Source organism: Letharia columbiana (assembly GCF_014066305.1).
Source record: "Letharia columbiana isolate WasteWater2 chromosome Unknown Sc0000012_s0, whole genome shotgun sequence".
Taxonomy (NCBI): domain Eukaryota; kingdom Fungi; phylum Ascomycota; class Lecanoromycetes; order Lecanorales; family Parmeliaceae; genus Letharia; species Letharia columbiana.
In genome coordinates, this window is record NW_023501050.1 from 651,522 (window position 1) to 666,740 (window position 15,219).

Here is a 15,219-nt window from a genome sequence, read left to right on the forward strand (position 1 = left end):
ACTTACAATCTAGGCCACTTATTCATAACAAGCTTCCACCACCAAGTTGTTGCAAAAGACGTGGTGTTTTCATCAATATAAATCTCATCCTTGGGGAATATTCATCTCCGCTCCACTGCCAAGAATGTCGAGCCAAGAAGAAGGCCAAGGCGGCCTCCACACTGAAAGCCATCAAAATCATCAGCAGGGACAGCAGCCCGTCCAACATCAACATCCAGCACCGATAGCACCCCTGCAGAGCTCTGACAGCCAGTTCCAATGTCAGTGGGTAGGGTGCGCTGATAGAGCGCCCAACGCTGAGACGCTCTATGTGAGTAACACGATCCCCGAATCCTTGAAAGGCTTGAATAGATCTTGACTCAATAGGAACACGTTTGCGAAAGCCACATCGGTCGCAAAAGTACCAACAACCTCAATCTGACTTGTGCCTGGGGTACCTGTCGCGTCACTGTTGTAAAACGCGATCACATCACATCACACATTCGTGTTCATGTACCTTTAAAGCCACACCGATGCGACTTTTGTGGCAAGGCCTTCAAGAGGCCTCAGGATTTGAAGAAGCACGTTAAGACTCATGCCGACGACTCAAACCTCGGACAAAACGCTGGGACCAATGGAGCCAATCGTGGCCATCAGAATGGGCAAAATGGAGGATACAATGCACAGGCTCAGAACAAGAGTATGTAGCTCAAACTACACCACATGTCTCCTTGAATTCTCATGAGCACTCCCTCAACCTGACATACTTTAGACATGGTCACTGACTTGCAAACCCTCGCTTCTACAGCGGCAGGATTCTTTCCTGAGCACCAGCAACCCCTTCACTCGAATATGCCTATGGGATATCCTCAGCAACCAGTTCAAAATGGCTCACAGTATTCGTATGCACCCACACAGCAAGCGTCTTACTCCTATGGCAACGTCTCTTACGCTGTCGACCATGAAGGAAACAGCCACCCTGTTGAGACTCATAAGCAAGGTCTCGAGTCCATCAAGAATCTGGTAGTAGATACTCAACGTGGCTCATTCGATCCGACCTCTTACTCCCAGATCGGAGCGCGTCTGTCAGCTATTCAAGGTAGTCAGCTACCTTTCCTTCCAGGCCAATCCATAGGCGATTACCAATCTATCCAGTCTGGGGATGGGCCGGAAGCAAGTGTCTATGCACCGACAGCGCAGTATTCCCTGCCGATGGTCCCAAATTTGAGGACTAAGGATGACCTCTTGAATGCCGACCATGTCTTCCAAGCCATGCAATCAACTATCTACGACAACGCCAACAATGTTGCTGCAGCTGGGCTCGGTCAGCCTGGTGCTCATTACGTCCAGCGTCAAAGCCACTCCCCCCCGGGATTGCAACTACCAACTGCACACAATGCAAGCTTTGCACCCAACATGCGTGCTTCACCAACGCATTCCAACCACGATGCCACCCCTGCCTTGACGCCGCCTTCAAGCGCTGGTTCACATGACTCAGACCACTCACCACATTCAGTTCATAGCAACAGCGGAATTTCTAGGGCCCCACGTGCTGGCATGTACCCCACGTTGCCAGGATCGACCTCAGATACAGTGTCCCATCCTTCAAGCATGGCGCCAACATCTACACTCCGATCTCAACCAGAGCATCAACACCGACATGGTGGAGGAAGACTCCAGAAAGCTGCTCCTTCTCGTACCCCCAGGCATGGAGATGTGATGGACACTTCGGATGACAGCCCTAAGAGAGCTTTCTCTAGCTCATCCTCCGCGGCGAGCCCGGTTTCGAAGCCGGTGACTCGCCGCAACATCGACTTCTCCTCTTCTAACCTTGATCCGGCTCTGGGAGGTGTGGCATCCCCATCATCCGGCGAACTGGATGAGGGAGCAATCAAAGATAACGAGGAGTGGGTTGGCAATGCTCGTACTATCGAGGCCTTGAGGACGTGGATCAAGATGAGACTTGAGAATCATGAGTATGCTAGTAATGAAGAGGAAGAAACCGCGGTGAAGGAGGAAACACCCAGCTTATACCCTGTCCTTGCTGGGGTATAGGCGATGGATTGCATGAAAGACGGATAAGATGGTCGGCTTGATACAGTCATTATTCCCATGTTGAGGAGGCGTTGCGAGATATTACGGATCCCCACTGGCTTGCATTTTCTACCAGAGGTTCGCTTTCATTTCGTTTCGTGTATGCAAGCAGACTCTGAAGGGCCAGAGCCTTTACTTTTACTAGGGTACATTCAATGAAACAATTCCTTATGAACAACCAGTGCACTCTGCTGTACCCCGAGTTCACCCTTCATCAGGTCTAGAGTGACCGCCGCTCTATCGTCGCACGATCTAGGTGATTGTCAACCCGAACGAGCGGGGTTGTCCCTGCGCAGATAAGCTGCTACTGTATCCTACTCGTACACCTCCTGGTATCAGAAACGATTACGTATGAAACCTCTAGCGCCTATGTCGCATTTGATACAAGAGGTTGCATTACCGGGTAGATTGCATTTCCAGGTAGATAACTCACGGGCCACCAGGGCTGGATTGTATTGTACGGCTGAACTTCTCCCAGAATCTGCCCCTGGGGAAAGAGTGGAGTACCGTGTGGAGGACAAGAGTACCGTAGGGGGATGAGTTCACCGCAAGGTTGAGATCTGTATTGGGGTTGGATAACTGAAAATGGATGACCAGACGTTGCTGCCATTTGTCACGGAACAGTATGATATGACTCAACAAGTATGGTGTGGGACCGAATTGCCTCTCGCCGTCACGAAGCCCTCGAGTCTACCCTCATTACTCTCTTTCTCTGCTCTCCGTGCTGCCCGTTCTGCTCGGATTTGGCCCTGTGTTTCCATGTCCCACGACTCAGATTGATGTTTTTTATTCTTTTGGAATCCCCTCTGCTTCTTCTTGATATTCTTTGCCTGAGGATCCGACCGTTTGGGTATAGAAAGATTTGTGGTTGCCTTTGGCGCGGTCAGAATCTCTTGATGTTTGCTATCAACCACTTCATCTGTGTAGTTTCTTGTTGCTAATAGCAGTAATATCCGTAAAGTAAAGTCGGCGTCATTTCCAGCAACGTGGAGATTTTGAAAAGGACATTGAAGCTCGCTCAGGATGCTGCTAAGTGTGATAGGAATGTTTGGTGATGTTGTGGAGACAATCTTTCCTGTGTCTGGAAGACCCACGATCGACGTATGTAGGTCAAAACGAAGAAGCTGTAAGACTTTCAGATCATTTCTAAACTCATGACCGACAAGAACGATACTCCGAGTTCGCGGAACTAGAGATTCCAGATTGAAAACGATATCTCGCTGATATATCGTAATCGTCTCACCGAAAAGATATTTCGTCATGGTAGCGCCACAACAAGGTGACCCAGTGACAAGCTTATACGTTGGTATGGCAGTTTGAGGTGGCGACGAGATTAGATCCCTTGCTATCCAGAATGGCAATACCTACTTAACTATTAAAATTTCAATTGGAATCCTGTTTGAGATTCGATAGATACTCCAAATCAATCGCAATGAAGACGATTTGGTCTAGACCTCGAGACTCTGGAGGCTTAAGCCCGAGGAATTGTTAAAGAAGTTGAAGATCGTTATCTGAGATGGTGTATTGGAGTGCTATGCTAATGATGGTGAGGTAGTTTTGTCGTAGATTTCACGATAGATTATGATATCTGGCACAGTTCCTCAAAGGAAGTCACTGGTAATCATTGGTCGCCACGTGTGCTTTGTCAATGGGAAATATGTAGTCGCTCCTGATAATTGTTCATGGTAGTGGTGGTAGGTCGGTAGTTTTTGAGGCGATCAAACGTCACTCGGAGGCGAAGTATCCAGGTGCGCGGCATCCGCTCTACATTTCCACACATGTCTCTGTAATTCACCTACTTTATCCTCATTGAATCTGCACTACTTTGTCAGTGTAAGCGGGTTTAAACCTTAAAGGTACATACATGGTCTTGCCATGTCATTAGCAGACGTGGATTGATAGAGATCACAGTAGAATCTAGAGAGCTAGAAACCTTTTGGAGTCTTTCGCTGTCCACAGTCAGAGCTACACTCTCGCGACGGCTGGTGCATTGGGAATTTAGCAACTTTGCTTTCAAGAGAATTGATACCGGTCCTTACGAAGTAGGTAGGGTGTGTGACACGTAATGTGCGCGAGCAGTCTCACGATGCTCACTCGCTAAAGCGGCGACGCTTGCGCGGGACCTGAGTGGGGGTACATTTCTCATGTCTTGTCTAGATAGTTTGATGGCCGCGCTTCAAGCCTTGGCGTCTGTCAAGGCTTCTAAAGAGTCGCTCGCTGAGATCTTTGATTTTCAGCTCGATTTGTGGAGATCGAACATCGCTGCGAGCAGCCATGCCACCGCTGATCCGGCGGAAAGCCGCTTCCTCGCACACTTCTTCAAGCTCAGACAGCGAAGCCTCAGAAGTCTTTTCAGGCAGCAGTCCTCCGTCATACGAAGCCATCGGGGATAACATATCCAGAAAGAGGCGACGGCTGTCTTCAGGGCCAGACACGGGGTCAGATAGCTCAGCAGCAGAAGAAGCGCCAGCGCCAGTACCTTCAACAGCGTCTCGCATCAAGCCTAAGCAGGCCACCCCACCCTTCAATAATCCTGCAGGCATCGAGCACCCTACTGTCAGCAATGGTAAAGTCGTTGATTCGAGAGCAAGCTTCGCAACACTGGATGTTGCACCATGGCTCATTGCATCCTTGGCGGCGATGGAGATCAAGAGGCCCACGGGCATTCAGAAAGGTTGTATACCGAAAATTTTGGAAGGAAGGGACGTTATAGGAGGAAGCAGGACAGGTAGTGGGAAGACTGTGGCTTTTGCAGTGCCTATACTACAAAGATGGTCGGAGGATCCAGTGGGAATATATGCCGTTATACTCACGCCAACGAGGGAACTTGCGTTACAGATATTCGAGCAGATCAAGGCTATTTCTGCTCCTGAGTCGCTCAAGCCGATATTGATTACAGGCGGTACCGAGATGCGGCCACAAGCTCTTGCGCTCTCGAGACGACCGCATGTGGTCATTGCTACTCCAGGACGATTGGCCGACCACATTCTCACATCTGGCGTAGACACAACGATTGGACTACGGCGTGTAAAAGTTGTTGTTCTCGATGAAGCAGACAGACTACTAGCTTCTGGGCCTGGTAGTATGCTCTCAGACGTTGAGACCTGCCTGACCGCACTTCCACCCTCGCACGAGCGACAAACCTGTCTATTCACAGCGACCCTGACACCAGAAGTCATAGCCCTGAATTCGCTCCCCAGAACCAATGGCCGCCCACCAATCTTTGTCTGCGAGACCGACACAGCTGATCTTGCAGTTCCCGAAACACTGAAGCAAACATACCTCCAAGTCCCCCTCACCTACCGCGAAGCCTACCTGCACATCTTGCTCCTCACAGCTGGTAACGCTGTGAAGAAGTCAGTCATGGTATTTTGCAACCGCACCGCTACCACCAACCTACTTGAGCGACTCCTCAGATTGCTAGATCACCGTGTTACATCCCTTCACTCACTGCTTCCTCAAAAAGATCGAACAGACAATCTCGCCCGCTTCCGTGCCTCAGCCGCACGAATTCTAGTGGCGACAGACGTCGCATCTCGCGGTCTCGATATCCCAGAAGTCGACCTTGTGATAAACTACGACGTCCCACGCAACCCGGACGATTATATTCACCGGGTTGGGCGTACGGCACGAGCTGGGAAGAAAGGGGAGGCGGTTACGCTGGTTGGGCAGAGGGATGTGAGTCTATTTTTGGCGATTGAAGGCAGGGTTGGGGCGAAGATGAAGGAGTGGAAAGAGGAGGGTGTGAATGTGGAGACGAGAGTTGTGAGGGATGGGTTGAAGGATGTGGGGGAGAGGAAGAGGGTGGCGTTGTTGGATATCGAGGAGGGAAGGGATGTGAAGGGAAATAGGACGAGGGGGAAGATTCGGAGGCTGGAGTGATGGGGAGAATCCACTATAGGAAAGGACCACGGCGCTTTACACGTTAATTCTTGTCCAACGACGATTTAAACAAAGAACGGATACTTTGCTCCAGTACTTACAGGGGAAGCTCTTCGAGGCCGTTTTCCGTCAAGCCAGCTCTCCCGAAGTGACACAGGAGTCCCTCCATCTTGGGACTTTCGAGGTCTACGCTTTCACTCAACCTCATCTAGGAATGATGCAAGAAGACATGGACAGCCCCTACGGCAAATCCCCTCGACCAAACTATGGCCCTGGGTCGTGCTAGTGAAGAATTTTCCAATGGTGCCACGACAGTAAAGCCCCGGGCAATTCACTTACTCAAGCATGTTCGAGCGAGTCGCAAAAGGACACCGGCATTTGCAGAGTCAGGCTCGCCCTACCTAGTCAGATGCTGCCCACTCATCAACGGTCAATATTTATTTTGAGCGGCCGAAGTGGCAAAAACAGTAGTCCCCGAGGCATTACGCCCTTGGTTAACTTGCTCAATTAGAGTCATAATGCGAAATAGGTACTGATTTTTCGGGTCTTGGCGACTGTTTATTGAAGATTGGAGCCAATCAGGCTAGTGCCAGTACAGAAATTCACGGCAAACCCACGAAACGCTTGACCCAAACATATAATGACTGTAGAGTTCTTCGAAGTCTACGAACAAGTGCGAGCATCTTTTCGAACGGCATACAGGCTTTCATCTATCCAGCGAACCTACTGCGACAGCGAACAAGGCCAGCAGTATTGAAAGTGACTCAGCTCGCGTACGGCACGCGTTCTTTACTTTTTTCCACTCCCTTGACGAAGGGACCAAATTCCCAACCACCGCCAACGAGTATCATTACCAATCTGCACATCTTACCCTCCTCCACCAAGTACACTATCCTTACACCGACAGCAACAACTAGAACAATAACATCATCCTGCGCAGGCGCTGGGCAGTAGTATTTGTTTTATTTACGGTACGTTCCTCCGATCGATTCTGACGTATGCGAGACGCCGAGAGGTGCATTCGGCTTTGTCAACACATCAACGCATTGCGCATTCCGTGCGCCCTCCTGTTCCTCGGCGTTGCAGCACCCACCATTCAATAGCATGCTGACTGGATATTCTTACTAGAATTGAATTGAGGTAATCATGTCGACCCCCGCCACACGGCGGAGCGAGCGCAAGCGGGCACCCAATCCCCGGATTGCTGATCTCGACTCTTCACCCACGCAGAGGGCGCCACCTGCCTCGAAGAAACGAAAGGTGAGCTCACATACGGAATACACACCGTCCAGTCCAGTCTGCTAACTTTGACTGCAGGCAAGCGGTCAAGCCGCCCCTCGAGCTCCACGGCGCCAGCGAACACCGGAGGATGAAGTCACCGATGTCTCAGACGAGGCCTCGGATGATGAGACCGCCGTGGATGATGAGCCCGAAGATACCGCCGATCTTATCATACCTTATCTAAAGACCGCCTCCGATTCTGTCGCCGTTACTGAAGAGTATCCAAACCATAGAACAGAAGAGAGGTATGGCAAAGGAAACATCAACGCATTTGCAAAGATATGCGGCAGGGAGTGGACATACTATGTCCTTTCCTCTCATATCTTCTTTGGACGAGCGCCGGATGGGTTTCATGCTCGACAAGCTCGAGAGGAAACGGCTGCGCAGGAAAGCGGCGATGACCAGCCACCGATCGATATTGATCTGGGGCCAAGCAAAGTGGTATCGAGGACGCACGCCGAGCTGAGATATAGCCAGTCGGATGACGGATGGCACGTTCATGCGTACGGGCGCAATGGCGTCAGGGTGGATGAGGCCAATCTTAAAAAAGGGCAGAACACAAAAATCAAGAGTGGCACTATTATCACCATCGCAGGGACTGAGATGCTCTTCCAATCAGCAAGCGGCAAGACTGAAGTTCATCCTTCGTTCCTTGATAGAGTGCTTGAGCATCAGAACAATGAAGGGTTGGATGCCGAACTCGGGACTGGGTACCATCAGCCTCTTCCAGACCGTGCCATACGGGCGCTTCCAAGTGGCCCACCACCGTCTTACCCTCAGCAGTACGCATACACAAGACCGAATCTCAGCCAACAGACTACAATTGCTCCTGGGCCATCCGAACTTGCACGACCCGTTACACCAGAACCTTCGCCATCAAAACGGCCAGCGACGGGCTCAGCGAAGAAGCGATCGCCTAACTCATATAAACGTGGAATCATGATGGAGTCGACTGAGCAGATCGACTATTCGTTGGACTCCTCGAAGGATCTGAAGCCTGGCTGCAGCTATGCGTCGATGATTACCTGGGCAATCATTTCCACAGATGAGCAGGCCCTTAGCCTGAATGGTATTTACACTTGGATCAAAGCGCATTACGCATACTATCGACTTATCAATTCAGGGTGGCAAGTATGTGAAGCGTGTAATCCATTGCAAGACATCGAAGCTGACATTTATTAGAACTCGATCAGGCATAACCTTTCCCTGAATCCTGCATTCGACAAGGTCCCTCGACGTCCTGACGAGCCGGGAAAAGGCATGAAATGGCGCCTAGTACCCGAACACCGCCAGGCGACACTCAACTTAGCAAGTAAGAACGTCAGCAAAGGCGGAGGTCGGGTCTCATCTGCGCCTGGCACTCCAGCCGGAGCTCCAAAAACCGGCGGCTTCCTCCCACCTCTTACTAATGGCATGAAGACATCTCCAACAGATCGTAGTACACCGCCTCTGTCCTCGTATCCACCAGCACAGCAAGAGTCATATACACCAACCCGCGGCCCTCAAATGCCAATCTACGCCCCTACCCAAGGCGGACTGCCGGTGCTATCTGACGAGACTTCACCAATGCCCAGACGCCGCCCAAATGGACACCTCACAGCCATTGACTCTTCTCCAACACTCACATCTGGCGCTTGGGCTCACGACGCACCGATGATGCGTACACCAGCACCCAGACCACACAACCTCAACATGCCGCAGCCCAATACGGTCAAGCTTCCCACCAGCCATCTTGCGGACAGCAGTCCTGCACCATTCTGGCGTTTCGAAAACTTTGGTAGCACGCCTGCTCAACCATGGCCAGAGATTAGCCCGATGAGGAACGGAACTGGTGGTGCAGTAGCGATACAGAGTAGTAGTCCACCACCAGTTGCGAATGGGGCCGAGAGCCCGACGAGGAGGGCGAAGCCGCCTGTGGGACCTTACGGACCAACTGCGTATGGAGGAAATGGAATGAAGGATGATGAGGACGGGGAAATTGATATCACGAGGTGAGATAGCCTTTGATTTTCTAGAGAAGTAGCAGCATAACGCTGACTGATCAAGCAGGGGTTTTACTAAAATCAGCTCTTACCATCAGCAACGCAGCAATGTTGCCTCGAACGGCATCCAATCTTAAACCATGAGTTCTTCAAGACGCTATGAAAACAGCACCCAAAAAGCTTACTACGACAACACACAAACGCCAGTCTACCCAGCTACATCTACGCCCATTCTCACGAATTGATCTTTCCTACCTTCATTTCACTGTACATATTCACTGCGTCTGGCTTGTAAGATCGAGTTCATTGTTTGCGTTTCACTCACGACCACTGTCCCGCTGGTGGTTACCGTTCTCTATCGAAAATGCTTACCGTTCTTTGAGGGCGGTGGTGGCCATGGTTCCTTGAGATTGGCGGCTATTGTTCTGCGAGAAGCCGTGGACTTTCTTTATTTTAGAATTCTTCAAAGGTGCAATTAGAGAGGGTTACGAACAATGAGACAGGATACACTCGGGTTGGGGTCTGAATTTAAAACCCGGGGGAGGGAGGTCATCATCAATGTCTGCTGTTGCTAGATTCAATGACAGTCGCTTTAACAAAAACCGTCCACTCGTTGCTCGGAGATTCGTAGTGGCGGTTCGTACAACTAAACTGCCTACTGCGTTGCTCAAAAGCCATTCAGCATGAGCTCGCGTGTGCAAAGCTGGCGGGTGCACTGTTAGTTTCAAGAAGATATCTGTATGCTCTGTTTATCTGGAGTATGTAGGACCGATCAAGATCCATAGCCCATGGCAATCTGCTGACATTCGAACCCCATCGCCGTCTGCAGATAGAACCAAGCCAGATCCTCGGTCGCCACCGGGACAAAGTAGACGAGGTGAATCCGCCATCCTCGTCAGACAATGCAAGCTTTTCCATGCTTGCCATTCGACCAATGCATGCCAATCTCCACCGCCACATAGCAAACATCGGGAGCGTTCGCCAACCTCATATGAACGATCCATCATAATCACACCTGCTGTTTCATGCTGAAACGCATCGTCCAGCTAATCTTGCCTACTCCATGAATGCAACGCCAAGCCTCAGGTGAGCGGCACGCCCCCGTCAGCATCGTCCCCGTACGCGTCCAGCAGCTTCATCCTCGCCATTAGACGCTGCGGCGGCAAAGGTGTCTCTTTCGGCTTGTCTTCTAGAACGATCAAATCCTCATCCGTGTCGTCTCTGACATTTTTTTTCGCCTCCTTTGGAGTTCGGTTCTGCACAGCTCGCTTGTGGGGTGGAATATAGTTTGGATCTCTCTTGGAATGGCTGTTCTGGGGTGAAGTGTTGCCATTCTGAGACATGGTGTTGCTATTTGGATTTTGAGTGTTTCCATTCTCCTCATCGGCCCCGTCATTCCGTGAAACAGCCTTGCCATCGTCTTCTCCAATCCAGCCCCACCCATCTTCGTCGAAGTACTGTGCAGTCCTCTCTCTCGTTTTCTTTTCGTTGGCGGCATGGTATTGAATCTCGCCCTTTCTCTCGATGCTAGGTTTCAGCGCAGGGTAATGCCCGTCATATCCGTTCGTACCCTTGCCACTACGACGGTCTCCTCTCTGTATATCCCTCGCGTCACTCCTCGAGTAGTTTCCATTGAACTTTTCTTCCGCTTTCACGGCTCGGTTGAGTCCTTGTTGGAAAGCGCGAGCTTCGGCCATCTCGGCCGCGGGAAGAAGCTTGACGGCGGAGCCACCATCGCCGCCTTCTTCGTCTGCTATTTCCCATTCCTCCGTCTCTTCGATGACGCGAGCTTGAGCCTCAGCTGCCGCGGCAGAGAGTCTTTCCGGGTCGGGTGCTTTGGGGTGCTCATAGTTTAGAGCTTTGAAGGAGATACCAATGAGGGCTTCCACGGTGTATCCTGCGTCATTACCCTGGATGGTTTGTCAGCTGTTAGTGGACAACGCTTTGCTCCTAGGTGACTTACGGCATTGTGGAGGTTCCAACCAACCAAACCAAGATCCATGAGGACGGATCCGAGACTGCTTGGGTTCTGCCCATGCTTCATAGCACGAAAAAGATCGACTGTATCAATCGCTTCGAGGAGATTTGATAGATTGCTGACGTCGTAGCCAATACTTCGAAGGTATTGGATATCGGCACTAATCTCATGGCCAAGTAGAATCATATTGCGTTTGGGTGCGTTGTAATTAACTGGAGGTAAGTACTGGCTGCCAGATCCGTACCTTCCGACCACGCGTGCATCAGCTGGATATGAAGGGTACTGGCCTGGTGCAGAGAAGGGGTGACGGAAGCAGGAGGCAATGACTTGTGGTGCTTCATTGATTGAGATCCACTCGCTTTTCCCGAATTTCTCTTCAAATTTATCTGCACAGCCGGCGATGAACTCAGTGTTGTTGAGATGAGCGTATTCTGCGATCCTGAAATGGCGTCCCCGAATCTTCTTCATCCAGTCAAGGCCGCCTTCTCCAGGTGAAGTATTCACAAGGTCAAGTGTATCAAGCGTCGAGATGCCTATCTCTGTAACCTTCTTGTGGTCTTTCTCGTATGATTCAACATCCACGCACACAAAGACCACGTTACTTTCGAAAGGGTACGGGGCAGGCAAAGTCGGAACTAGCGTTGGTAGCTTTAGACCAGCAGCCTCTTCATACGCAGCTTGAGCGGCTTGACTCTCCTCGTAGGTGTGGTTCGGGTCGTTATGGAAGTCCTCCTTTCTAGCGGTCCCACGAGGTCTGATACCGAGATAGCATTGAGCACGCTTCAGTTGCGCGCACCATCCCCGCTTCTGGACCACACGATCTTGCTTCTTCTTGGACTTTGCGTTCTTCTGCCTATTCTTACCCGCTAGAATCGCGGCCTCCATTTTGCGCCGGAACGCTGGAAAGGTGCGGTCTTCCATAATCTGTGGCCCTCCTAGCTCCGTGCCTGGCTCAGGCATCATTTCTTCAAGATCTAGAAGACTCATCTGATCTGTCAGTCGGCCAAGGTAGCGCGGACGTGGACTCCCTTCTTCTTCAAATCCGATGTCGAAGCCTGGATGACGGGTCACGTCGGGGAAGTCGGCAGGAATCCTGAAATGAACGTAGATCTCTTTGAAGAGGTCCAGCACTTCCTCTCGTGGAATGAGCAGAAGAGGTTTGGTATTTTCCAGCAGTGTTTGAATATAGTATCTACGTGATATGTTAGCTGGATCGTGTTGAGCAATTACATAAATTGGAGAAGAGTGACACTTGAAGCACAGAGAGTGTGGAATTTGACGGAAGAGTGATGGGCTCAACGAACGATGAGGTAGTCGAGGTCCAACAAGAAATATTGGAAGAGCATCCCGTCGACTTACATTGTCCATCCCCTGGATCGAAATTGCCCAGCTGCGAAATATCTAACCGACACTTTTTCAGAATCTTCCGTGTTGTACAAGTGTCGATATGGCCACTTTGTGACTGCCCCTACGGGACAGAACCGGTCCCGAGGACCAGCCAGCTGACCAACTTGCATCTTAGCTGTGTCGAATAAGGAAGGAGATAAAATGAAATGTCTGCGATGGATCCAAGAAGCTCTAGCTTCGTAGATGCCCAAATGAACCTACGATGCTGTCAACGTCGCAAGGTAAGACGAGAGAGAGGATGAGTTTAAAGCGATGAAGTTGTAGTCTCAATGGCCGAGATGATAGAGAAGATGAGCGTGCTGAGGTCCCTTCAGCGAGTATTGAAGGAAGTCGTCACAGTTCCTGAAACAGTGTATTTGAGTGAGAATGACGGAGAATGCGAAGCTGACCGGATAACATGAGGCCTTTCGGAAGTAACAGCCCGACGTCCTCGATAATGCAAGTAAATAGATGCCCTCGAAACGGATTGAAATTTAGTGAGAGTAACAGTCAACACTCAACGGTGAATATCGAAAGCTCTGCCAAGGGTTTGATTTACATCTACGAGATCGTGCACGACATGTTTGGCAAGTGACAGAGGTTTCTGCACCTCAGATCAGTCACTTTGGCTCCTATTACTTTTCCTTGAGCCAACCGCTGATGTAGATACTCGTAGTAACAGGCAAAAGAAAGATTGAAGGGTTTATGCTCCTCCCCCCGAGGGTCCATTGCCATCAGCCCTACCAATATACCGCGCTAGACCTTCCATCGCTTGGCACCTGTGGCACTTTCCGCAGTACGATCTCATGCCCAGAACCTCACTTACGCGACAAGTCAACTTCAGAGCTCGAACTCCATATCTCAAACAGTGACCAGATGGAGTTCATGATAGAGGATACCCCAGCGGATCCTGACGCTCAAGCTACAGTCACCGACTTCCTCGACTACACCGAATACCTGCCCTCGGACCTCGCTCGGTCACTGACTCTCATTCGCAAGCTTGACGATGTCTACGTTACAGCCGCCGACACAGTACATGAGCTTACGAAAGAGTATGGGTCACTACCAAGCATGCCTCCTAACAAGCGGCCGAGCTCTCATGATCTTCGACAGGACATATCCTACAATCTGGACCACGCAATCAGCTGCCGCGAGTCATCCTATGGCGAAGCATCACGTCTGTCTGAAATGGTGGATCGTCACTATAATCGGTTGACCAGTATCATATCCAAATTACACGCATTGCCGAAACCTCCATCAAGAGATCCTACACCCGTGCCAAGATCTCCCCAAGCCAGCCGCAAGACTCCCCCTCCTCGTATCACTCTGCGTTTCGATGGCGCGAGAGCAGCAAAGGCTGCTGGTAGAACTCCGGAGAAAGCTCAGAAACGGATTCGAAGTCGAAAGGTTACAGTACCTGGTGAGGTGCTACCACCTCCAAACCCAGACTCTCCACTCCACTTTACCGACTCAGACTGGGAATCCGTACCTCCGTCGCCCATACCAATGCCTACGTCGCGTGTTGGAGGGTCTCGTAAACCAGGGCGAATCAGACCACCAAAGGCCCCCAAGGCGCCCAAGCTGAAACTTCCCAAGCAGCCTCGACCACCGAGACCGCCAGGCGCCATGGGGACGAATGTGCATAGCGCCGTTGCTGGGATTTCGACAAGCAATGCTCTATCATTACTGAGTCCTCCGCCAGCAGATGCCAAGCCTGGGAGCATACACGCACCATGGATGCGTCTTACTGAGTGGGAGATGGCGAAGCTGAGGAAGAGAATGAAGAAGAACGCTATCTGGACACCAAGCGAGACTATGATCAGGCGCGAACTGTCGCTTGCCGGTCGAGGTCCTGACAATTACAAAAGTACGAAATCGAAATGCGATGCTGCGGGCGAAGATTTTATTGATGATGACAATATTGCGAACGCTCCACGAGGGAAGGCACTAGTACCAGGCGAGATAAGTGCCGATTCTCTTGGGCTGGCGGACACAAATTTGAGTAACAGGGGAATGGCGCTGAACATTGCCAAGAAGGAGAAGAGGGAGAAGATGGCCCGCGAACAAGCTGATATCCTGGCTTCAGAAGCTCAGAAGCTGGGTCATCGTCTGGATTCCCTCAAGAATATATTTGCTCCACCTCCCGAGAAACTGATCGAGGGCCCGACCCCTAGCACTAAAACGCTCAAGGCTAAGGAAGCCCCGAAGAAGAAGACGGCTTCAGAGGAAAAGCCGAAAGAAGTTACTAAGACTCCTGCAAAGAAGCGAAAACGAGAAGAGTCCCCCAAACCAGAGCCTCCTCCCAAGCAGTTGGATATTGTTACTTCACCTGTCAAACCGTCTTCAGGGACTGCGACTTCACCTATCAAATCTCCGAAGAAGCGTAAGACTGAACAAGCCCAACCGGAGCCTCTGAAGATCACGACCAATACAGTAACAACAACAGTACCCCTTGCAGCTCCAGCTCCTTCTCCGTCAAAACCATCACGACGGTCTACGCCCGCGACACCCGCCACGCCTGTCATGGCAGCCCCTGAAAAGCCAACAGCCGCTACAACTCCCAGACCAACTGCAACCTCTACACGGCCTCGCCGCATCTCTTTAACACTGAAAGGGCCTGCGGAACCTCCTCCAGAA

General features: G+C 51.0%; 5 protein-coding genes across 5 annotated transcripts; 3 read left to right on the plus strand and 2 right to left on the minus strand.

The window, feature by feature from the left end:
* Positions 1–124: 124 nt before the first annotated feature.
* Positions 125–2,034, plus strand: HO173_004753 (uncharacterized protein; the record flags this gene model as incomplete). The annotated part of the gene is made up of 3 exons (XM_037306674.1): positions 125–310; positions 367–679; positions 752–2,034. The coding sequence occupies 3 exons, from the start codon at positions 125–127 to the stop codon at positions 2,032–2,034; spliced, it is 1,782 nt and encodes a 593-aa protein (XP_037166612.1).
* Positions 2,035–2,708: 674 nt separating this feature from the next.
* On the minus strand, positions 2,709–3,335 carry HO173_004754 (uncharacterized protein; the record flags this gene model as incomplete). Its single annotated transcript, XM_037306675.1, has 1 exon — positions 2,709–3,335. One exon carries the CDS (start codon positions 3,333–3,335, stop codon positions 2,709–2,711), a length of 627 nt encoding a protein of 208 aa, XP_037166613.1.
* A 1,012-nt stretch (positions 3,336–4,347) lies between these two features.
* Positions 4,348–5,955, plus strand: HO173_004755 (uncharacterized protein; the record flags this gene model as incomplete). The annotated part of the gene is made up of 1 exon (XM_037306676.1): positions 4,348–5,955. One exon carries the CDS (start codon positions 4,348–4,350, stop codon positions 5,953–5,955), a length of 1,608 nt encoding a protein of 535 aa, XP_037166614.1.
* A 1,146-nt stretch (positions 5,956–7,101) lies between these two features.
* HO173_004756 (uncharacterized protein) lies at positions 7,102–9,355 on the plus strand (the record flags this gene model as incomplete). Its single annotated transcript, XM_037306677.1, has 4 exons — positions 7,102–7,215; positions 7,273–8,367; positions 8,419–9,227; positions 9,286–9,355. The coding sequence occupies 4 exons, from the start codon at positions 7,102–7,104 to the stop codon at positions 9,353–9,355; spliced, it is 2,088 nt and encodes a 695-aa protein (XP_037166615.1).
* A 945-nt stretch (positions 9,356–10,300) lies between these two features.
* Positions 10,301–12,713, minus strand: HO173_004757 (uncharacterized protein; the record flags this gene model as incomplete). Its single annotated transcript, XM_037306678.1, has 3 exons — positions 10,301–11,128; positions 11,182–12,388; positions 12,556–12,713. 3 exons carry the CDS (start codon positions 12,711–12,713, stop codon positions 10,301–10,303), a joined length of 2,193 nt encoding a protein of 730 aa, XP_037166616.1.
* Positions 12,714–15,219: the final 2,506 nt, after the last annotated feature.